The sequence below is a fragment of the Gavialis gangeticus genome, unplaced genomic scaffold (assembly GCF_001723915.1).
Source record: "Gavialis gangeticus isolate Ggan-Ray unplaced genomic scaffold, GavGan_comp1, whole genome shotgun sequence".
NCBI lineage: Eukaryota > Metazoa > Chordata > Crocodylia > Gavialidae > Gavialis > Gavialis gangeticus.
In genome coordinates, this window is record NW_017729025.1 from 28496702 (window position 1) to 28521254 (window position 24553).

At 44.1% G+C, this 24553-nt stretch overlaps 1 protein-coding gene across 1 annotated transcript in view; it reads left to right on the plus strand.

The window, feature by feature from the left end:
* Positions 1-55: 55 nt before the first annotated feature.
* Positions 56-24553, plus strand: part of DEGS2 (delta 4-desaturase, sphingolipid 2) — a 25998-nt gene continuing 1500 nt past the window's right edge. Inside the window, exons 1-2 of the mRNA XM_019518571.1 lie at positions 56-148; positions 16324-17066. Of these exons, the coding sequence (XP_019374116.1) occupies positions 67-148; positions 16324-17066 (825 nt within the window). The 5' untranslated portion in view covers positions 56-66. The remainder of the gene's footprint in view (positions 149-16323; positions 17067-24553) is intronic.

A 24553-nucleotide genomic window follows, 5' to 3' on the forward strand; every position in this document is an offset into this window, starting at 1 on the left:
CGGCCCCGCCGAGCCGAGGGCATAAAGCGCAGCGCGGGCGGCGCGGGGCCGGGCCGGGACGGGACCATGGGCAACAAGGCGACGCGGGGGGACTTCGAGTGGGTCTACACGGAGCAGCCCCACACGCAGCGGCGGCGGGACATCCTGGGTACGCGCGGGCCGCGCGAGTGTGCAAGTGCGGGGGGGTGCGCACGCGCGAGTGTGCAAGTGAGAGTGAGTGTGCAAGTGCGGGGGTGGGAGGGCTGAGGGCTCCGCGCTGTCCGGGCCCCCGGTTTCCTCCGGCAGCGCGTCCCCGCGGGGCCCGGGCTCTGCCTCCCTCAGCCGTGCCGGGCAGCGCTGGCTGGAAGCCGCCGGGCTCTTGTGGCCCTGGCGAGCAGTCCCTCCCTCAGCAGCGCAGCGGCCTCCGCGGCGCCCGACTTCCCCTCCCCGGGGTCCCCGCTGCAGGGAAGAGGCTGGTGGCCCTGGCAGGCATCAGCCCCGGGCGAGGCTGCGCGGGACCTGTAGCTGCCCCTGAGAGACGCGGCCTTGGACTATAGACTTGCCTTTGCCCGAGGGAAGAGCACAGGTGCCACCTGCCCAAGCCAGCCGGACTGGGTCGCTTCACATGCCAGAAAAGGGCTCTGTCGGTGTCGGGCATGGTGGTGGCAAGACCTCCTAGACGGGGCCGTTGGATGGATGGGTCCGGGTCTGTCTCCGTTTCAGAGGGAAGTCAAACCCCAGCGAGCAAAGGGCTTGCTTTTCCTGTGTGTCAAGGTGCACCTTTCATTTGCATTTTCCTGATGGCCGGTTGCCTTTACTGAAATGTGCGACTGGAGCCACCTGTGGTCCCCTCTACACGTGCAGGTAAAGGCACGATGGGATCTAATGCTTGATTCACAGGTGCACCTCCTAACATGCCACACGTGTATGGCAGGAGGCATGATTGAACATTAGATCCGGTCCTGCCTTATGGTCACTGTAGGAGGAGACCAATGTTGGGCTCCCCTGTGTTGGCAAGGAGCAGGCTCCCACAGCTGGGAAACCACACTGCTGAAGGGGCTCCGAGCCATGAGGGCCATGCACAGCCAGGATGCAGAGTCCCCAAGTGAGGTGCAGCTGGGACCAAGAGCCCCATGCAAGCCTGTGGTTTTACCCCCCACCCTGAGTCTTGGGGATCATGACAGCTGCAACCCCCAGGACTTGGGGATTGCATCCCTGTGACTGGGGGCCCTGTCAGCTGCGAGGGCTCGCAGGCTGCAGGAAAGACCCTGCCACAGGTGCAAATTAAAGCTGGATAGCAACTGGCTATACAGTTAGACCTTAAAAATGTGCATTAACTCAGTGGTCTCCAACCTTTAAGTAGGAGATCACCTTTGGCATTTAAAAGCAGTCCAAGATCTACCATGCCCCACCTCCCCCCCACCAAGCAGGTAAGTCCATGGGGAGGGAAAGAAGAGGGTAGATCAGGGCAGAGGGAGAAAAAATTATTTGGGGGTGTGCCTCCACAGCAGATACATCCCACACAGCTGGGGCCCCACTCATCTTACTCCTGCCCCTGCCTGTGCGGCACCTTGATTTAGCCCCTGCCACTTCCCTCCCCCGTGGACTGACCTGCTGGACTGGGGCACACCCATGCATGCATGTGGGTACTCAGCCATGGGTGTCTGGTGCCTCTGGAGTTAGGGGGGCATGTGCCCCCCAACAACACCAGTCAGCAACTGGGGGGGTCCCCTGGCAGCCGATCCTCCTCACCATAAAAACACCTGGGCTGCTTCTGGAACTCCTGTGGCCACTTCCAAAAGCAGCACAGCTGCTTTTGCTGGCAGCCCCACTCCCTGGCCAGCACCCGCAGCAGGGTACTGGCACTCCCACCTGCCCCCTGCCCTGCAGATAAACAGAGAGTACGGCCTGACAGGGGGTGCACTGGTGCTCTCAGGGGATGCATGTGCACCCCCTACACATCACTCCTGCACTTTAGCCTCCCAACCCAGCCTCAGCTTGATTCCAAGAGGCTCTGAGATTTACCGGTAGATTAAGATCCAGTGGTTGGTGACCACTGGTCTAACTTTATAGCTGGTTGGAGCTTTTTATCCTGTGATAATTACCTTGCAGGTGTACCTGGTCTCAAGGTAACTGCACAATTAATCAGGTAACTCTGCAATACCTGTAACCTGTAGAGGGGAGGGAGCCTTTGAAAAGCACTCCTCTGTGGGTGTGATAGCATGTAGCAATGTTGTTGCTAATTAGTCTAAATGCTCCTGGAGTGACCTTAATGCAGGGATGGGCAATTATTTTGGGCAGAGGGCTACTTACTGAGTTTTGGCAAGCCATTGAGGGCCACGTGACAAGCAGCCCAGGGCAGATTAATATTAATTTTCTAAATTTTTTAGGGGCCCCGCAGGCTGGATAGAATGGCCTGGTGGGCCACATCCAGCCCCCAGGCTGCATTTTGCCCACCCTTGCCTCAATGCCGTATTGGCTAAGGATGTTTCTGTATTGTCCTTCTCTGTCAATTGGGGGACACAGTTTAAAAATATTTCTTAATAGAGGTTAAGGAGAGGCTATGACTTAGTCACTAGAGAAGGTCTCTGGAGATCTAGGTTCAGTTTAAGGCATTACCACAATCTTTGTAAGGACAAGTCCTGAGTTTTGCCAGTCTAAGCTAAAAAATTTAGTTGCCTTGGCTATACTGGCAACCCCCCCTAGTGAAGATGTAGTTTATACCAGTGAAATATTCGTCGATCTCCATAATTAAACCACACTAAATGCATATGTTAGAAGTTGCATCTACACAACAGGTTGTGGAATAATTTTGCTGAAATAACTATGATTTGACCCCCCCTCTCTGTTGTAACTATGCTGACACTACTATTTAGTGTAGTTTAATAGATTAACAAATGCAATAATAACTTCCTCCTCCTCTCCACCTCTTCTTCTATTGGTCTCTCCTGACTAGGTAGTCCTTACACCAAAGAGTTTACTGTCTATCTCTTGGTATAGTTGTGCAGTGCTTCGTACAATGGACCCCGATCTTGGTGTGGGCACCAAAATAAAGTGTGTCTGGGTGTGTCTGGGTGAGTGTGTTCAAGGTCACAAAAGAGGTTACATGTGAAGGTAGGAGTGGAGCTCTGAAGTTTCACTCCAACAACACTATCATTCATTATTAATAACTTAATGCATAGAGCGATGTTTCCCTCCACCAATCTTTCTTTCTAAAAATACCTTTTCCCTCTCCTTGCACCAGAGTTTGATAGTCGAGCTAGCTGAATTTTTCTATCTGAACCTTTTTTGATAAATGGAAAAATCCCCATTGTGGAGAAGTGTCATTGACTGTTAGTGGGGTTTTAAATTTCCCAGGTTTTTTTTAATAAAACTTCAGAAGCTGATGTTTTCCTTGATTGTCACTTTTTCCTTCTCTCTTTCTCTTCCTTTTTGCTAATGAATGAGGGCAGGATGGACTAGAAAATAAATTTAAAAACATGCTAACTGTTCTCCCTGGCTCTATTAGTCAACCAATAGTATTGATTTCTAGGATTTATAGTAGCTACCTTTTTGTCCAGAAAGTGAGTGTCAGGGTTTTGATACTATAGTGTGGGTTTTGTCAAACTCTGGGTGGACTGTAGAGTGTGTTGTGGCAATTAAGTGAATCAGAACTGGAAATTTTCATCATCCTAAAATGCATCTTTTGGAACTGGAGTGGGGTATATGCGAGTGAGGGTTCTGCCTCTTGCTTTCATCCGCATCTTCTGTTCTCATTTTAGTGTTCCATCTTGTTCTCCAACTAATTTTTTTTGTCTCTGCCTCTTGCCTCTTCTTTTTAGGAAAAATATTTCCCTCTTCTAAATGTCACCATTTGCTCCCCTTAATTCCCCTAATCAGTCCCACCCATTCTATTTTTTTATTGTCTGGTCTGTCCCATTTTCTTTCCCCATCCTTCTCCTGACCCATTCTTTTACCTCCTTGTGGCTAGCTTCTTAGTACTTGAGAAATGATAATGAGACACGTCCTATATCCCATACCTTCCAGAAGCCATTTTACTGCTTTCCTCCTTACCACCATTTCTTGGAGTGCTAGGAACAATTAGAAATTGTCAGAGCTGCTTCTCCAGTTCCCATTTCATTCTTATTTCTGACACTCAGTCTTATTTCTCATTGTATGAGACAGATGCAGCATTGCATAGGTAAGAAAACTGGAGACTGACTCTTATGTGAAGTTTCATATGGGTCAATATACTCAAGCCCATGCCTGAGCAGGAACAGTTGAATTTCCAGTGGTGTCATGCATGGCATTCTAGGAAACAGCAGAGTAAGTTGAAGAACACACAAGCTGCTTTGTGTTGCTCTAGGGGCAGGACTCTTGGCACCACTTAGTGCGAGTGGCAGTCTCTGCTTTATGATTCAGAAATCAATTACTCCATAGACACACACGGAATATTTGTTTCACTTGGAAACCTGCATGCAAGCATTACATGATGAACAGATGATTAAAGGTAGGTAGGAGACCTCACTTGCATTGCAGAATCAGGTCCAGTTTATAAAACCATTCACTTAATCCTGATTAAAAAGGCCTGCAGAGCAAAATATACCTTAAGAATGAAAGTGCTTCAATGCAACCGAGATAAAGACTGATTCATTGTTGCCAAATATGAACTTTGAATGTTATGGCCAAATGTGAGTTAACATCTAATGATAGTTGTGCAATTCACTCAGGTCTTTGGCATAACACAGCTAATTTTGTTCTTGAAAATTGTAATGAATTCACGATATAGGACAAGCTTCCTTTCCTTGTAGTGGCACTGCTCTTGTTACCCCCCTCCTTCCCTCCACTTTACCTGTGCCAAGTAAAAAGGTATTTTTAATGCTTCTGGCAAACCTTGTAGTCATGCCTGAGCATTGTCCAGGAAGTCTGTCAGAATAAATTAGACCAGGGTGTCAGACATCCTGCCTGTGGACCATTTCTGGCCCACAGGACTCCCGGAGGGGCTAGGGATTTGGGAAATTCCTAGGTATTGAGCCCTGGTAGGGATTCCTAGGCTTTGTCAAATTCCAGGGCATAGAGCCCTGTTGGGGATATGTTTTGGCAGCAGAGGGGTGAGCAATGCTTACATTAATGTCTGATGCTCCCTAATACTGCTCACCCTGCTGCCAGAGGTGGGTCTGGATCTGGTCTGCAAGGAGCCCCACTGTCCAGAATCAGCCTGGATCCCAATTTATTTGATACCCATGTGTTAGACAAACATTTTAGTAAAATGGCTTAAATAAGAATGATCATGCCTTAATTTGAGGGGCTGAACTAGATGACCTCCTGAGATCCCTTCCAGCCCTACTTTTCCATGATTCTAGGTCTTGGTAACTGCAAGAAATCATTATTTTCTGGTATGGGATTGCTTGTGCATCACTGACATTATGGCTATTTGGATTTCTACAAAGCATTTTTCCCATGTAAACACTAATGTGCTCAAACTGAGAGTAACTGAAGTTTAAGATTGTAGCCTTTCCTTCCTGTTTCTTGGGTTTTGAAGCCTCATAGACAGTTTTTTGGGAACATTTAAGTTAGGTCCTACATTTTTTACTCTTGGTCAAGTTATAAAAACACATCTCCCACTATAATGCCTGCTCTAATCTTGTACTGCCTTTGGGCTATTTCAGAACCAAACATTCTCTTTTGACATTAAAACCAACACTGAGAACAGCAAGTCACCACAACTGCCCCATTAGGTGAAATGTCTCTTGCATCAGCTCTGCTTTTGATAAAGCAAATAGCTCTTGGGGAGCAAAGTCTGGGGCACTTTTCAAGGTGCTCCAGAACAAGAAAGTGGTTTACATCAGTTCTGGTTGCAGATCCAATTGTTGTGGCTGCCAGAGTGGTGCTGTTGATGGGCTAATTAGATCGGAGGCAGTGCTAAATAGCTTGGGCCTGGCTACATGAGTGCAGCTATGCTCTTGCTGCTCAGGAGCTGGAAAGCCACATGCCAACCTATGGCCTGCCAGCTGGTTGCACCCACAGCCATTGGATCGAGCCTGTGCACATGGGGTTTGGTGGCATTCGGTGGGGGCTGGAGGAGGATCAGTAATAGTGGCTTTCCCCTTCTGCAGGAAAAAATGCCAGTGGCAGGCACTCTCTCCCTGTGCCATCATCGCAGGGAAAAAGCAGCAGTGACAATAAGGTGCTTTCCTGGGCCACTGCTGGGACAAGCAGCAGTAACCGCTGGCTCCTAGCACCTGTTTCTGACCCAAACTAAGTCAATCTGGCCAGAAGCCTTAAAAGGTTGCTGCCCATTGGTCTAGTGCATTGTGTTGTATTCCTTCAGAAAACACAGCAGGACCAGGGATGGGGGTGTACTTTTAGGGGGCTTTGAGCAAGGGTTTGGAATTGGTTTGCTCCTCTCTCCTAGTCACCCATACCCATAGCGGCCACAACACGAACAACTGCCAATCTGTATCACAGCTCTGGGTCCCATGCTGTTTCATGGTTGGTACACCCAAACTTCACCTCTGAGCAGGATGCTGCATACAGTAATCCTGGGACTACATAAAGGTTCCCCTTCAGGGAGGTGGCAGGGACACACGGGCACAGCAGGTTCTTAAACCTCATAATCAGCTAGGCCAAAATGTACGCTGTTTTTTAAAAATAAGCGTAACAATTAGTGGGGATGCTAGAAGCAAGCGACACTTTTATATCTGAGTTGGTTTTGTCACATACATAGAGTTATTACTTGATACTTGTATCTCAGTTTGTTCTTGGTCTAAAAGCAAATAAAGTGAGCTCATTCTGTAGCCAAAACAACCAATGCCAATTGTTCACCTGGTGAGCTGTTGAAACACCCAAAGCCTTCACATATAAACTGGCAGAAATATTTGGCTTGTCTGTCTCAATTCCAAATCAGTTGCAGGCTACAGCAGAGGAGTAAGGTTAAATAGTGCGTAGTGCCTTGTATTTCTTGTGGCAGGGATTCATTTCAGGATGACTTAATGTTTTTGTTTAACAAGCCATTATTGTGGCTAATATATCCCTGGTTTTATCCTGAGTTTGTAAAGTGTTTTTAAAAGTCTAGTGCTCAATGAACTCTACTTTATTGTACATGCTTGTCTGCAACATCCATTAAAGTATATGGGGGAGCTGAAGGTTTTAGGTTCCTTCTCTACTGAGCACAGAGATACGGTTTCTTCTAGGTTCAAGAATTGCTCCTCAGCTGAAAGTCCCTTTTCTTACGGTTGAGATCTAAGAAAAACAGAAAGGTAGTTAGTTTGAATTGTACACCTTTGACATGTTAAGTAAATGCTTTTAGTTAGCTTGCATTGTACACTTTTGACATGTTACGTAAATTGTGATTGTGAGGCACTTACATTAGCAGACAGGACTGGAGGAGCCTTTTAGGTATGAGAGGGTGGAAGAGTAATCCTACAGCATTAGTTTAGAATATGGTCTTTACTTACCAGTTGCAACTGGTCACTGAGCTCACCTTTGCTAAGTGACTTGTGGTGGATTAACTCTATTAGTACCATTAAAAATAACCCTCATTATTAATGAATCCAACACACAGAATAACAGATTTAATATTCAAAACCATACTAATCCTCCAAATTATACACAAAGATGGACATTAATCTTCTATCGACAGTGCTGCCACAACTCAAATCAATATCCATAGGAGTTTTGTGTTCCCTTTTCTCCCCACGAGTCTCCAACAGTTCCTCCATGTTTCTGTTGATGCCATGTCCCTGTGTTTCTTCGTCTCCACAATAATTCATCCTCACCTTTTCCCTAGAAGTCTGCATAACCCAAATCTCATCATCTTCTCAGCTCTTCTTTTAATTTGTGCATTTATTCTAAATGTATACTTAAGTCTTTAGTCACAGAACTTTCACTTCAATATTCAAAAAAGTTTCTCCTACTTTCTGGTTTAGAGGCAGGAGAAGATTAGTTTTATCAAATTCCAAAAAATTTCCACCAGATTTCCAGGTAAGTATCTTTTTGCCTCGTGCTCTGTAGAATACTGACTTGATAGGGCAATTTGTCCATTATTAAAACTTCACAAACTTTTTAAAACCAGTCAGTGATTTTTAGGCATGTGACTTCTCTTCCAGGTTTTTGCAGTTTTGTAATTCTTCTTTCAGCTACTAGAAGATGAGTGATCAATTCCCTTTGACACTTCCAGGCGGCATGGTTCTCACAAAGTTTCAACAGAAACACTAGGGCAGGGGTGGTCAGCCTTTGGCCCATGGAGCCCTGGAATTTGGCCCTTGTGGTTCCCCACAGGTTAGAAAATGTGATGGTGCGGGAGCAGTGGCAGTTACTACCACCCCTCCTGGCTGCAAAAATTTCAAGCCCCATGCAGTGGGCTGGAGCCAGGCCATAACCCTTCCCACACAGACTGGGGCTAGCCCATGCCCTGTTCTCTCTGTGTGATGGGATTGGGGCCAGGTCACATCCCTCCCCCTACACAGCTGGCTTGCAGCTGGCCCATGCCCACTTCTTCTCCCCCATGGGTCTGGGTCATGCCCCTTTCCCTCTGCCTGGCGAGGTTGGGGCTGAGCCATGCCCCCTTCCTCCTGTGGGGTCAGACCACACTCTGGATTGGGGCTGGGTTATGCCCCCTTCCCCTCCTCAGAGGCAGGTTGGGACCAGGACAACCACTATTCTTCAGCTGGATTGGGGCTGGCTGCCCCCACCCCTCTCCATGCAGCTGGATGTGGTCCCGCTGTGCCTGCCCCGATCATTGGAGTGGGTCCACTGGCGCTGGATCCTGCCTGCAGAGGGACCGGTCCCTTCCCATCTGGCCTGCTAGTCAAAAGGTTGAGCACCACTGCTCTTAGGGTTTAACTGACAGTTGCCATCCTTTTATTTCCCTCTCCATGTCTCCAACCTTCTTCCAGAGCATTTTAATATTGGAACATATTCGCCACCCAACTGACCACACTTCCTCTAACATTTGCCTGTTGCTATACCATAGATGCATTTCATTTTCAAGTGGGGTGATATGCCATAAATATAGGATTTTAAAATAATTATTTTATTATCATGCAGATGGGTGTATGTGGACCATTGTTCCAGATGGTCTCTCATTCTTTAGCACTAACTTCTGATCTAGTATTATTAGGCCAACTTGTCATAAACAGTGTTTTTCTTCTATATGGCTATTGAAAATTGCTTTATATAACACAAACAATAGGTCTGTGTTTTATAAGTGTAAGCAATATTTTCTCATTCTGTAAGATTTCTACTGAGGTTTACCTTTCTTTGGGAATCAGTTGAAAAATGTTTTAATTGCAGGTATGGGAAAAATGGGATTTTTCACCTGCAGTACATTGTATTTCTTCAAAAGATTTAAATATTTTCATTGGATAATTGTCCAAAATGTATGATACCAGTATGTTCCCAACTATTAAAGCTTCCTAATAAATTAAAATGAATTCACTATTGTTATGTATAGATGCTGAAGGTGATGAGTATGAGCTTCATTTCTTATATGTTATGTCAGGTTTTCATAGTTGTTCTCATAGAGGGGTGATTATAGATAGTTTTGCTTGAAAGGTTTCTTTAGCTATGGTAATATGCTAAGTGTGACTGATGGACAGTATATTTACTCTCTTTACCCAGTGAATTGGTGTTATCCAATACACCAAATTTATAAGTTGGCTGTCTGAGTAGTAACTTTTCACGTTTGGAAGAACCAGTTCCCCCTTTTGCTGAGCTCTTTGCAGGATGGAATTTTTAAATATATGTTTCTTATTTCCCAAAATAAATTTTATTTATTATAGTCTGCCACTCATCTAAGAGATCTGGCACTATAAAAGGTAGAGTTTGGAACAGAAAAATTAATTTGAGCTAAAAATTCATTTTGACTGCTGTGATTTTACCTAACCATGAAATGTCATATTTTGACCAATTTTTTAAGTTAGTTTTGATTCTTTCAATCAAAGGAATATAATTAAAACTGTAAAAATCTTGCCATTTTTAGTAATATTTACTCCTTAGTATTTTAAGGAAGTAGTTACCTATTTTTTATAGCTATCTTTTATCTCTTTCTTTGTGTCTGGTTTTACACCTATGTCAGGGGTGGACAAAACATGGCCCATGGGCCACATCCAGCCTGCCAGGCCATTCTATCTAGCCTGTGGGGCCCCTAAAAAAATTAGTAAATTAATATTTATTTGCTCCTGGCTGCCTGTCAAAGATGACAGCAGAAATTGGGTGAGACTCTGTTCCCCCAGGGCACCACTGGAGGTTACTAGGAATAATGGCCACAAATTGTTAGAGAGAAGGTTCAGGCTGGACATCAGGAGACATTACTTCATGGTTAGGGCTGCCAGGCTCTGGAATGGGCTCCCAAGGGAGGTGGTGCTCTCTCCTACCTTGGGGGTCTTCAAGAGGAGGCTGGATAGATATGTGGCTGGAGTGATATGACCCCAGCACTTGTTCCTGCCCAGGGCAGTGGGTTGGACCTGATGGTCTGTTAGGTCCCTTCTGACCCTAAGCACTATGACACTATGGTGATGGGAGTCAGGGGCAGTAGGACCCAGGGGGAGCTGGCAAGACTGAGCAGCCCCGCCCCATCCCCAGCCATTTCCTTGCCTTCCTGCCTGTGCACTGCTCCAGCACCTTGTGGCTCCCAGCTGGGGCCGCACCCAGGGTGGGTTTGTGTGTAGGGAGGGGCAGAGTGCATGTGTGTGTTCATAGGGTGACTCCCCCCCCCCGCACTGCCATAGACACAGACCCCCACACCCCATATATCCACACATACCCACATGCTTCCTCACCCACACCATCCCCCGCCCCCACATACCCACACACCCACAGCCCCCCCACAGACCTATACCTACCACTCCATGCCCCCACCCCCCATAATACACAAGAGTAAGATTTCATTTTAAGCTATTGTGCAGTCACCTCTATGTACATTACACAAATGCATGTAAATCAGGACAAAAATAGTTTTTGAAATCAAATTAATGAATGTTGTAAATGTTTAATTTTTAAAATATAATTTGGTATTTTTCTGGTTCTGAGATGGCAAAACTCCTTGCTGAAAGGAGTACTTCTGGGAGGCAAGGGGAGGGACTTATGGTGGCAAAGATCAGGGGTTAGGGGGTAGGACTTCCAGTCACAGGGTGGCGACCAGGGGGGTGGCACCTGTCAAGGGGCGGGGCTACCCATGCAGCCCTCGACAGCTTGCCAAAGCTTGGTAAGTGGCCCTCTGCCTAAAATAATTGCCCACCCTGACCTATGTGTAGGAGTTCTGATGTTTCATAATTTACTTAAAATATGGCAAAGTTTCAGGATTTCAAATTATTTCTTTTTTGTAGTTCACATAGTGTTAATTAGTTTTGTAATGAATAACATAATACTCTCTGCATATCATGCTAATTTATGTTCTTCTTGTCCTATGTTTATTCCCTGTATATTCAAATTATTTCTGACTAATGGGCAAATGGTTCTGTTACTATAACAAAACAGAGGGGTGATAATGGGCATTCAGGGCACATACTTCTTAAAATGAGAAATGTTTCTGACAAGTGTCCATTTATTTTTACAACTCTATATGGATTAGTATGTAGAGCTGATAGTTTTGAAATGTTGTTTCTAGTCCCAAAGCATCTATTTTTCAGAGGTTTTTTCCTAAACTGCCAATTGACTCAATCAAAACCATTTTCAGGATCCAGTGGTAAAATAGGTGGGGTTCATTATTTGATTTGGAATAAAAAAATCAGATCTAATACTGTGGATATTATCAATCAACTACTTATTCTTAATGAACCCTGTTTGGTCTATATTAATATATTAAGGGAGTATTTTTAATCTGCTAAAACCAAGAACAAGTTTTGTGCATCTTCAGTAAAGAATTAGGTCTGCTTGAAGCACAAGTAGATAAATCTTTACTAGGTTTGGGGACTACTGCAATATGAGCTGCTCTCCTGGTTTCAGAAGACTTTTTTTGTTCAGTATCTCATTAAAAAACTTCTGGTAATAATAGGTGAGTCCTAACATTTTTTAAGGGGATGTTTCTAGTGTTTGTTCATTTATCCCTTCTGTCAGCTGCTGCTTCTAGCTGCCCTGTGGCACTGAGGTTCACTGCTCTGCCTGCTGGGAGTTCTTAAGGCTTCCATGGATGCTGCTCTTTTATTTGGCTGCTTCATAGGGCAGTCTGCATATTGGTACCTGGAGTACAGGTCCAGCAGTATTTGACCTGCAAAAGTAGAAGAATAGTCTTGATTTTAAAACCTTCTAGTAGCCTTAAGGACTAAGAGCCTTAATTAAGCAAACTGAAGTTGAATTGACCAGTTTTCAGCTACTTGTGTTCTATCAGTACCCAAAAAAGTGTGGATCATGAATGAAGGTTAACTAAGCAGCAAAGGGCTCAAATATTCATTAAGCTATGTGAGTTTTCCTGCAAGTAGGTTGTATGGACAATCAAGTAGCACTCACAAGGTTTTCTTGGAACTAATGTTCCGCTTTGGGTGGAATAGTTAATGGGCTAAGCAACAGCTAATTTGGGCGCGCATTACATACCAATACTGTAGCAAAACAGGGATGCCAAATGGGTGCATTTCTTTTTCGGTTGATAGCATTAAGTTCCTCCTTTGTAAAATACTTCAGTAAATTTAAGATTTGTATCTCTGTTTGATTATGGATAAAGGTTTCCTTTGTCTGTTGCACTCACCTTTTAATAGAGTTCCTTCTGGCTTGTCAGTCTTTATACATAAATAAAAGCTGACACGCTAGTGAACTGTCTGAGGAATTTGTTTAAGGGATGAAATTTGCCTTCTGGATGGATACTGAGGCTCATGCTATGCCATCTAACTTTGCATAAGTCTAAGCAGTGTAATGTTCAATGTTTTTGCATGTGCAGATGTCATAAAGAAGCTTTTGAGATCCTAGGCCTTGGACATATTTAGTTGTGCTTATATATGCCCATATGTTCTGTAGTGCTACAAAGATGGTGTATCAAGCAGACACTTCTCTGTAGCACCGTGTTTGCGTGGCGTCTTTATGAAGCGCGGACAGTTGCATCAGTACTTCTGCAGTACTTCTCAGCAGTTCTGCAGAAGGTGTTTGGTCTCTCTGTGCTCTGTTCTTCCTTCCCCACTCCAATATGGAGGGAGGGAGAGTGGTGGGGCTCCCTGACAGCATACAGAGACCAAAGCTACACCTGTTAGCCACTAGCTGTCAGCCGCTGCTGCCTAAGAGCAAGCAGCAGCTCTGCTGGGGACCCTGCTGCTGCCATGGTGATGGCAGGGACCTGTCCCTGAAGCTGTGGCACTGCAGAGGGTGCCTCTATTAGGGGCAGCACAAACAGGTGTTGCTGCTACAGCAGTGGGGGTGGGAGATGGTGCTGCTGCAGTGACAATGGTGGTCCTGGCAGCAGCAGTTCTTTCCCCCTCGCCCCCTCTGCTAGTGTTACGGGGGGGTGGGGAGGTGTCAGGCATCTTATTGCTGCCCCTGGGACTAGGACAACAGCCCTTTTCCTGCTTCTCGGGTTGGGGAGAAGGCAGGCTCACAGTGATTGGGGTCACTGAGAAGCTGCAGGAAGTGAAGAAACAGCACTTCGTTACCCCCTGGCTGGAGAGTATCTCTTTGACTGCTTTGTACCAGGGGCTTTCAATGTGTAGGCCCCCATAGTGCTGCAACTTCTGTACTGAGGTGCTCAGTTGTCCTGTATGTCAGTGTAGTAAACCTTGCAATCCTAGATATTTTCAACTTTATTACTTGGCAGTAGTGCAAACCTGACACTGGAAACTGAAGGGTTTTCTTTGGATGGTATAAACCAGAGCTGTCCAATTGGCAGCAGGTGCAGACCGCAAGAGGTTAAATTACAGCCTTCAGGCTCCCAGCCGGCCACCACTTCCCCTATTGCATTGGCATTAGCAGCTGGGGACCTGGGCTCCCAGTCCTCTGGCTTCTCTTTTCTGCCCCTGCCCTCGGGAGGTTGTGGGGCAGTGCGTACAGCACAGCACAGCACAGCCTGCAGTGCAGCAAGGTGCTTGCAGCTGGGAACCTAAGGGTGAGTGAGGGTGCCAGGTGGATGGTGCAGCAGGGGACAGACACCCGGAGGAGCAGCAGGTTAACCATTGATTAACCATTATGCTGAAGTTTACCTTGGAGTTTTCTATCTATATGTAACAGACACTAACTTTAGTTGTGTCCCTGAATATATCTTGGAAGATATTTAGAAGTTGATATTTCCCATACGTATTATTACACTATTTTATAATCACTGAGGGCTGATTATAAAATGTCTTCATGCATGATTGGCATCTGTAGATTCTAATGCAATATCTTATATTGTGCAATTAATGAATTATTCTGTATCTTAGATATATGTTATAATACTCATCAACCTGCTCTTTATTAAGTCACTGAATGGCTTTAGAATAATGAACCTCAAAAGCATTTAGAGCTGTGTAAATGTGTTCTCCACTTGTTGGCCAAGCTGAAAAATCAAAACAAATTCATCTTTTCTCGACAAACATGCCTTTGACCCCAAACACTTAATTTTGTCTTTTGGGTTTAACCCTTTTTCTTTTTTAAATAGCAATTTTCTAAACTATGGCATTGAATAGAAATAACTTTTTGTAACTGTTGAAACAAAAATGGTTCAGACGTCTTTATTTAGTGGCTGAAACTCAGCAAAAATAGTTACTCAATTTGACCAGAATTTACAAATAATCTTGGTCACCCAAAGCTGCATTTGTCAGTGAATAATTTTAGCTAAATTTTTTTATCTAGGAATAATGTGAACCATATAACTGAGGGACTTTCATTTTGATAACTCCCTTCCTCCCTCTCTCCCACCTCTTGTGACACAATTTAATTTTAATACATTTTTGGGGTGGGGTAAGTATACATGGGTGGCTTGGGTTTTAATTCCTACAGAGTGCACACTGACCAGGAGCTGTTGTCCTTCATGATGAGACGTCACACAGGCCTTGTGTCAGAAATTCAGATGCCCACCTGAATGTTGGATAGCAATCCCTGGCACATCAACAGAAAACTGTATGGACTTGTTTTGAAACAGAATGCAACTAAACATTTGCTACATCTTGTACTATTGCAAGCTCTTTAGGACTGAGTTTAGGTTTCTGTATAAGTTTAAGCAATGTCCAGCACAGTATTGTCTATGCCACCATCTGTCACGAATGTCAGACAATTAATGCTAAATTTTCTGTGCTTTATGGAAATGGACTTCTATTTGCTTCAATCATGTTTCAGTGTGAAACTTCCACATTCTGCCTCTGGCAAGGTCATAAGGAACTATTCACATTGTCTTCATTGTTTGCAGTATCCACAACAGGAGAGACACACACCTTCATAATCTGATTTTGCTGGAATAGTGAATGTAGTTTGATGGTCAGATGACATTTACCTTTCTATTTAAAAAAATGCACATATCAGAACCTCTGGATACATACTGTACAACCACAGTTCCCAGACTGACTTTATCCAGTCTCTTCTATGCAAGTTGCATATGGATGAATATAGTACAGAAATAAAAGGGGTTAGAAAATGGACAGCAAGGGAACAAATGCTAGACCTTCTTTTAAAGAGGATACAAATACTGGTAAGAGGGGACAATACAATGAATGGCAGGCAAAGGGTAACATGCACTTTTATATTGATCTTTAAAATAGAAGAGCAAGAGGACAGTTGTCAAAAATGGACTTCAACAAATTGGTGATCCTGCATCAGTATGGGAGTAGGTCAGATGGCTTAGTTTCTCTTACCAGGTTTTTTTTGGTTTTGTTCTGTTTTTGTGATTTTTTTTTTTAATGCAACTGTGAAGCTTCACAGACAAGGCTATATCAGGCTGTTACGGATTTATCAGGGTAATATTTATGATTATTTCTGGTAGTTTGGGAAAAACCAATAAGTAGAATGATGTGGAAAATGTTATTCTTTGTTCCAAGTTATGCTATCAGTTTCCCTTGTGATGTTAATGCATATTAGACTCTGTTCATGATGTAACCATTGGTGATTACAGAACATTATCTTAGGGTGGGGGAATCATTAGATATACTCTTTAGGAGTGCCTTTCCTTGGTATTTTATCCTTCTAACCTGTATATATTAGAAAGTTGGAAAATACTTTGTGTGATAGGATAATCATACTATGTAGCCTCTATAGTGACCTGCACCAAATCACAGTTGTGCAAGTGTAACTGTATTGGAAAAGACCAATCCTTTAATATGATCCTTGCATACTCGGGGAGTAACTTGTGCCTTAGCAACACCTTTTTGTAAGACTAGGGCCATGTTAACAACCCTTTAGTGCAGTATTAGAATAGAAAATGCAGCTGATGATCATGCTTACTTGCTTACTTATGTGAGATTCTTGTTTTCTCTTCAGCAAAGTATCCAGCAATCAAGTCTCTAATGGGACCAGATCCCCATTTAAAATGGATTGTTTCTGGAATGGTTTTCTCACAGCTGCTAGCCTGTTACTTGGTGAAGGATTTATCATGGAAATGGATTTTCTTTTGGGCTTATGCCTTTGGGGGTTGCGTCAACCACTCATTGACCCTTGCAATCCATGATATTTCACACAATGTTGCCTTTGGAAACAAGCAGGCTAAATGGAATAGATGGTTTGCTGTCTTTGCCAACCTGCCAATTGGAGTTCCTTATTCTGCCTCGTTCAAGAAATACCACATTGACCATCATCGATACCTTGGTGGAGATGCATTGGACGTGGATATTCCGACAGACTTTGAAGGCTGGTTCTTTTGTACTCCGTTTCGGAAACTAATTTGGCTTGCCCTCCAACCATTGTTTTATAGCCTGAGACCACTCTATGTGAACCCCAAAGCAATCACTCACATGGAAATATGTAATGCTCTGGTACAGTTTACTCTAGATTTCATAATATATTTCCTTTGGGGATTGAAGCCTGTTATTTATTTAATAGCGGGCTCATTACTGGGTATGGGCATACATCCAATTTCTGGGCACTTCATTGCAGAACACTACATGTTCTTAAAAGGGTATGAAACATATTCATATTATGGACCTTTGAATTGGATCACCTTTAATGTTGGCTACCACATGGAGCATCACGATTTCCCCAGCATTCCTGGATGCAAGCTGCCAATGGTAAGCATGCAAGTTTTAACAATTGAATTGGGTCCATGTAAAAATTGCTATTATCATTCTACTACAACCGTTCTTAATTAAGCAAAGGTCCCTACAATTTTTAACTAAAACTGCAAGCATATCTTGAAATTTCCTGAAGGACTATTCTGGAAGAAGATAGGCAAGGAGTCAAAATGTAAGTTATAGGATAACATTATAAGGTTTAGATAGTATGGTAATTGCTTCAGCATAAAAAATATTGCTAGTAGCCTCAGCTTCAGCTCTTCAGCTTAAGTTCACCTTTCTTTCTACAAGGCTTGTAGGTGTGTACCAAGGTGGAAGCAAGACAAGTACGTTGGTATGTGTCACAAGTACGTGTAGGTGAAAATGAATTGGAGCAGAGAGATGGCTTCATCTTCAGTTGTGTTGAAAATGTTTGCCTGATCTGTAGAGTAACTTTGCAATGGAATATCACAGTTGATATACCAGGTGAAAGGGGCTAGTTGGTTTTATTTACATTTAGTATAAAAATGCCACCGGTTGTTCATAAACTGTGTGTGAATAGTCGAGTAGCCGGGAGGAAAAACAAGAATATCTTTTTAGTTTATAGGTCTGAGTTGGTTGCTTGCCACCATCTTGTTTACATAAAATGTATCCAGTTAAACTTGTCCAGTGATCAGAGAGAGTTTGAAGTGTGATCCTGTATAATTGCTGCTGTGCAAAACCTAGGAGGACATGGGCTCAGCTTTGAAGCACACTAACTTAACAACTAAGTTCAGAGAGACAGACCAGCAGTGGCTGATGAGTATTTTATTTTTTGAGGCCTCTAAAATTTAACATATGCAAAGGACTTGACTTTCTGAAAGTGCTGAGCATTTGCCTTCTGAAAAATTGGGCTTGTTTTGTGTCACACGTTCTGGAAATAAAGTTCTGGCCATGCAGGGCTTTGATTTCTTGTTTATAAGTGTTCTTGATTTAATGGATTAACACTGGGCATTCTAAAAGCACCATTTAAGAAGAGCTGGGTTGATGTAGAAGAGATTGTACTTACTGTATGCATGGGGTTTTGCCTACTGGTTCAATTACCTGAATTGTCTGCGAATGCTTCACAGTCATCCAAGAGCTTCTGATGCTTCACAAATATTTCCATGACTATTGAGTGCAAAAGCCTCTGAGCAAGCCTGGTAAATGCCTCCCTTTACACTGCATCAATGCAAACCCTTTCAGTACTGCTGTAAGTGAGAGTAGTGAAGGTGTTACTTTTTAGTTGGTCTTCCTCATCTGCCCCAACATGCTCTTGGTCTTCCTTTATTAGAGATCATTCTGCCATGCTTCATGAAGCGTGTGCACAAGTTTGAACAAAAGTGTACTTAGCTGGTTGCTAAAGCTGGCGATGTTGTTAGGCAGGTGTGAAAGACAGAGGAGTTTCCCCATTCCCTGATCAGTTTTCATGGGTTTTGGGAGCTATTAGTTCACCCCCTTGGCAAGGATGGTAGGGAAGAGCTAGTTGAACCTCATGAAGGTGCTTGGAAGTGTTCCACCTGCTGGTCACGATGCACAGACTATATACGTCTATGGATCTTAGGTTAGTCTCCTACTCTATCTGCCTCTAGTAAGGACTAGAGAACTTATCAAGCTTTTGCGCAGTGGACTCAGGTGAATTTTTTGTCAGTGCTTTTGATAGAAAACTGGTCACAGAGGTAGAAATTTTTGCAAAATCTCAAAATAGAAAAAATTGTTGCCAAAACCCCCAAAAGCTGAAGATCAAATTTTGCAGAAAACAGTCCCATTCATAATTTTTTAATTTTTTTTTTTACAAGGGACAGAAAAAATTCTTCCCAACTAGCTTCATTGCACAAGTGGCACAACAGTAAGAATGAGAAAGCAAAGAGCTTACCTTTTTTAGGGAATCCCAATCTCAAGGTGAGCTTTGAGATGAAGCCTGCCTATTAGTAGCTAATAGGACAACATGTAATCTCATTCCCTTGCCCCAACCTGTTTCAAGCAGGTAAGTTGTGTCCCCGACTAGTTATGTGACTGGACAGAACAGAATCTATGGACGAATGTATTGGAGCAGGTCATCAGCTGGTACATAGGTGCACAGAGATGCTGGTATGACATATTTTTCATGTAAAAGCCACTCACTCATGGAAAAAAACATGATATTCACAGATCAAAACCTAATGAAAATGCAGTGCACTGTATCTAGTACTGGGGACTGCATCTGTTCTTGGCAGCTGTAGTAAGAATTAGGGTCCATATAGTATGCTATAGCAACAGTTAGGGGAGCATTGTATGGCCATGTTGGCCTGGTTCAAACAAAGCAGGCTGGCTGGTATTAAAGGGGTGGTGGCAGAACGAGAGAATAATTGGACTTTGAACCGTACATCCACTTGTTTATCTCATGCTTGGTTTTGTCTGTTGCTACAGATGGCTCATGCAAACTGTCCCAGCATTGTACTTGCTGCTGGAAAAATATGCATTAGTTTGATCCTTGAACGATTACAGAACAGAAACAGGAAACACTGGGTCATGCTGTAACCTGGTAGCCATTAAATGTAAGCTGCATGGGTCTCCTTTACCAATAAGATGCAAGTTACCTCTTACCTTGTATACCATGAAATTAATACCATAGTGTTTCAAAGTATTAGTTTTAAAGATCAATGTGACACTTGTTACTAGGAGTTACTTTTGCACAAACTTCATTCTCAGATTTTAAACAGGAGTAAAGGGTACATTCTGTTTATCTGTAGACTTGCGCACCCTTGTGAAAATGCATTAACTATAGTGGAAATCTTCTCTACAAACAGAATAAAAGGAACTGTTGTTACACTGAGTATTACCAAAGGCAAAGTAGTTAGTTATCAAACTTGTGGGAGGGAAGGATGTAGCAGAGTATAAAACCAGACATAAACTGGCTACCCTGAAGATCTATTGTGGCTGTGTTTGTTTAAAACACAGGTTAACTCATGAGAGCCAGTGTTAACTTTTCAATCACTTACTTTTTTTTAATGAAGTACTTGGAGCCATTAACGCACATGTAGGTAGCCTATAAATGTTCTTTGGATTGATGCCATCATCCCCTCTTCTTTACTCTTAGACTTTTTCTTATGGCAAGAACTTTTATCATCTTAATGTTTAGATAGGCTGTAGCACACAGGGATTTCTACAGTGCAGCTAGTCTAGAAGACGGTGAATATACCTGTAGTAAGGGGTTGGAATTTCAGTGGTATCTAGGAGCTCCAGTCAGCTACCTGCCCCCCTATGCCAGGCACCGTACAAACAACCAGAGAGAATGCCCTTGCCCCCAGGAGCTTACAAACAATTCAAGACTACCATCAGATGGCTACAGACAAATGGGGCACTATTGGCCCGTCTATGTAGGACCCTGCCAAACATACAGGTAAAGGCCTGGTAGGAACTGATGTGCAATCCACACATTCACACTTCCTGGCGTGCCACACCCGCCATCACAATCTCAGGCACTGGCAAGTTGCAGACTCCTGTGGCTGGGAGCCTGCAGCTGATGGGGGCTCCCAGCTGCAGGGCCACCGCATGTGCTCCTGCAGCTGCAAGCTCCATTGGCTGTGGGCTCCCAGCTGCAGGAGCTCATGGTGCATCCCTGCAGCCGGGAACCCATCACCTGTGAGATTCTCACCTCAAAGGTGGATGGCATGTCTCTGAGGCTGGGAGCCTAGATCAGCTGACACAGCTCCAAGCTATGGGGCACTCCTGGCTGTGCACTCAATTGATGGCATCATAGGAACCAGCCACAAAGTTGTACAGTTTTTGTGGCATAACTTTTTGGCTTATTCCTTGTTTTAAGACACCATTAATTGCTTTAACATATGGCTGGGTTATGATTCACAAGTGCTGTCTGCCTGCAGCTTATTCCAGGGCAGTAAGATAGTTTGATCAAGACGGAGGCTATTACCTGCTCATCTGCCACCTAGTGGAGAGATTTAATAATAGTTCCTTCTGTGCATTGTGACTTAAAGCTAGGTTTGTGCATTGATTTAATACAGGTGTAAATGTGTCATCATCTCTCCAGTCAGCCTGACTGTCCTGTGCATCCAGGAGATTAGGGTACACAGTCTGTGTTTTGTGATGCTGTTAGACTGTACAGCCAAACACACTAGGTGACTTCATGTTGGATTTCTTCCCATGGTAATCTCATCAACAATGCAAGACTGTAAAGAACATTGCTGGTTTTAGTATGCAGGATAAAACTTCCATATAGTTTCTGTGAGGTGGCACAGCGGGGAAACCCAGAAATCAAAATATACATTTAGGACATGGAAAATATTTGTCTATAGCCTCTACATACTGGATAGAAAGCAGAACAAGGGAAGTTCTGGGGACCCCAAGTATCAACAATCTGGATGACCCAGTAAGAGACATCTGCATTGTAGAAGCCTCCCTGAATCAATGGCCCCATTAGAGTAGGACAGATAGCTACTTTGCTTTAAATGTATTAGTGCTGCTCCTGCACCAAGGTAGTCTTCAGAGTGCAGGACAGCACTGCTGTTCTCAGCACACTGGTTGTGTGTAGTGTAGATCAGGCCTGAGCTATTGGGAGAACGAAGTCGCATTAATGTCAGCCCCACATAGAGGTCTGGCAATAGAGAAAATGTAGGGGTGCAGGCCAGCTTGAAGAGGCGCTCAGGGCCCTTTCATAGCTTGTACCCATTCTTCTCTTTGGATGCTGAGGAGGGATAATTCCAGTGTTGCAGGGGGTGGCAAGGGTGAGGCAGTTGGCAGCGCCCTTCTGCTTCCTAAGTGAATTCCAGCCTTAGCGTTAGGGTGAAGGAGGAATGAGAACTGTTCTGCTGGGGCTGGCTTCTCAGATGACACAAAACCTATGTCCTGTGACCACTTACAAAATCTCCTTTAAAAAAAAAAACACAACAAAAAACCCTTAATTTCTGTAGGGAATGTATTGCTGATACCCCATTGGTTGTTGTGTGTGCTTGCTGTGTTAGCCAGGTAATGACCACATTTTAGATGATCAAATACTTTCTGAAAGTGGCTTGCAAATGTAGGTGAACATTTATTGTCATAGTATTTGGGCACCAGAATTAGAATCTGCTAGAGCAGGCTCTGCGCAAACATAGCAGGCACTAGTCCTTGTTGCCAGGAGCTCACAACTTGAATAGATGTGGTGGGAAAATAGTCCCTGTTTCATGAGGGGAGTAGAAGTCATGTAACAGAGGAATTATGCTATCTGAAGCTAAAGTCACAGAAAGCTTGTGAACAAAATCCATACCCCCAAAAGTTCTGATCATCCTTTTCCTGAACAACATGAATCTTTATCTGTGTCTGCTAAATAGTAAGAACTCTTTTCTGACTGATGAGCAGGAAAGTAGACGGCACAGCGTAAAGACCCTTGTGCCCTAGCGAAACATCCAGATCCCATCACTTCTCTCATTAAATTGTGAGCTCCTGGAGGCAAGGATTAGTGTACAGTGTTGATGCAGAGCCTGTTCTAGCAGAGTTTCTCTGTCTAAACCCAAAGAGCTGAGACAATCCAAGTTCTTGCAGAAGTGTGTAGTATCTGAGTGCTAGGGTTTACTTTTTCAACCCCTTCTGGATAAAAAGCTGCATAACCAGAAGTTGGTGTAAAAAAAGTAATTCCCTGTGTACCATAAAGTGTGCAAGACAGTGTCAAAAGGGGATGTAAAAACAGGAAGTTGAAGGAATTTATAGTGCAGCCAGCTGCAACTGATATGGGTTTACATTTTAACTCCACCTGAGGTTCTTAGGTTGGGGGGGAGGGTTGTTTTTGTTTTTTGTTTTTCTTTAAATTGAAGGTCAAAAAGCTGCATACAAATTAGTCATGCTTCCCATGAGCCATAGGCATCATAGTTTAATGAAGGGGGGGAGAAATCTTATTGCTCTTGACTTAGCTAGCTTTTACAGTCTTTGGGTGTTTGCTTTTTAATTGGAAGTGAATAATTGGCTGAAAGGAAACTTGTTTTTTGATCTGAGACACTATGGCTTTTGTTTGCCTAGAAGGTGGAGTTCTAGTTTTAACTGTTACCTGGTTATAGGGGGTGTGTGCATGTGTTCCCTTTGCAGGTTTTTGGAAATATACAGCACACCAATTGATTTTTTAACTGTTTCCTGAGTGTACCTAAGGGATGCATCTACATGAGATGCTTTATTCGAGATTAGAGCAAATTACTGTGCAATAAGGGTTGCCATCTACACATGCAGATGCTTACTGTGTGGTAATTTGCTGTAATCATGAGTCATTTTGCTACCTGTAAATACAATTAGCAAATTTACTTGTGAGTAATTACTGTGCACTATGGCAAGTGTAGAGGCTAATCAGGAGCAAATTTGGTCCCCGTCAGCTGGGCAGCAGGGAGCAGGAGATTGCTCCCTGCCCCTGGGAGCTGCCTGCCACTAGAGCCTGGGCAGGTACAATGTCCTCTTGCCCTGGCAGCCGGGAGCTCCTCGGCCCCACTCTGCAAATGCAGACCAGGGGCGGGGAACTCCCTGCTGCCGGGGCAGGGGAACATTGCCCACACCCAGGCTCTACCACCAGAGCCTGCCCCAGCAGCAGGCAGCTCCTGAGGGCAGGGAGCAATCTCCCAGCCCCTTCCAGGAGATGGATGTCTCCTCGGCCCATGTGTCCTACCAGCCCCTGGACTAGAGCTCCCCCTGGCTGCTGCATGGGGCTGGTGCAGCACCAGTGGGGGAAGGAACAGGCTGAAAGCAGGAGAATCTGCTCCTGCTTTCCTGCATGTGTGGACACCTGCTTGGGCTGGGTTTACTCTGGAGTAAATTGCTCTAGAGTAAACCCACCCTGGAGTATTTGCATGTGTAGATGTGCACAAGGAGCACAGCAGGTAGCTGAAAGTGATCTAGCTGATTATCAGATTTCTGTTCAAGTGGTAGGGGTAGGATGAAGTAGAAGACAGCACACAGCTTAGATTCAGGAGGATTTTAGAACACTACTGTAATCACAGATAGACAGCAGCTACCTTTTGTCCACTTCCCTGCTAAAACCATTAAGGTTTAATCTGATTATTGTTTTAGTTAGTTGGGGTTTTTTTCATTCTCAAACCTGTAAATTAAGCTGCAAATACGGAGGGCAGCCTACATGGCCCTTTACTAAGCACTTTGTAGAGCTGTGGGTGAGCAGAGAGAAGCTTAATTAGGGATCTGAGATTAGTCAGCATTTTTGCTGCATGCCCAGTAATGGCACTGATGGGGAGATGGCTGCAGCCAGCTGTATTTGGTCACTTCTGCACTGGTTTGTGGAATCACTGAAGTGAGGTGACAGTACCTGAACTTGTAACTATTGTGGTGATATCTGAGATATGGACAAGCACATCCTGAGGAATAAATTTGGAGCAACTAGCCTGTCAGTAAAATGAAGCAGACTGGGCATTTGAAAGCATGAGAAATGAACAGGCTCTGCAGTGAAAACATAGGCATCTGGAAGTGCAACAAGCTTGGCTCTGATCTATCGGGGGGGGGGGGGAAAACTTGCCATTGTT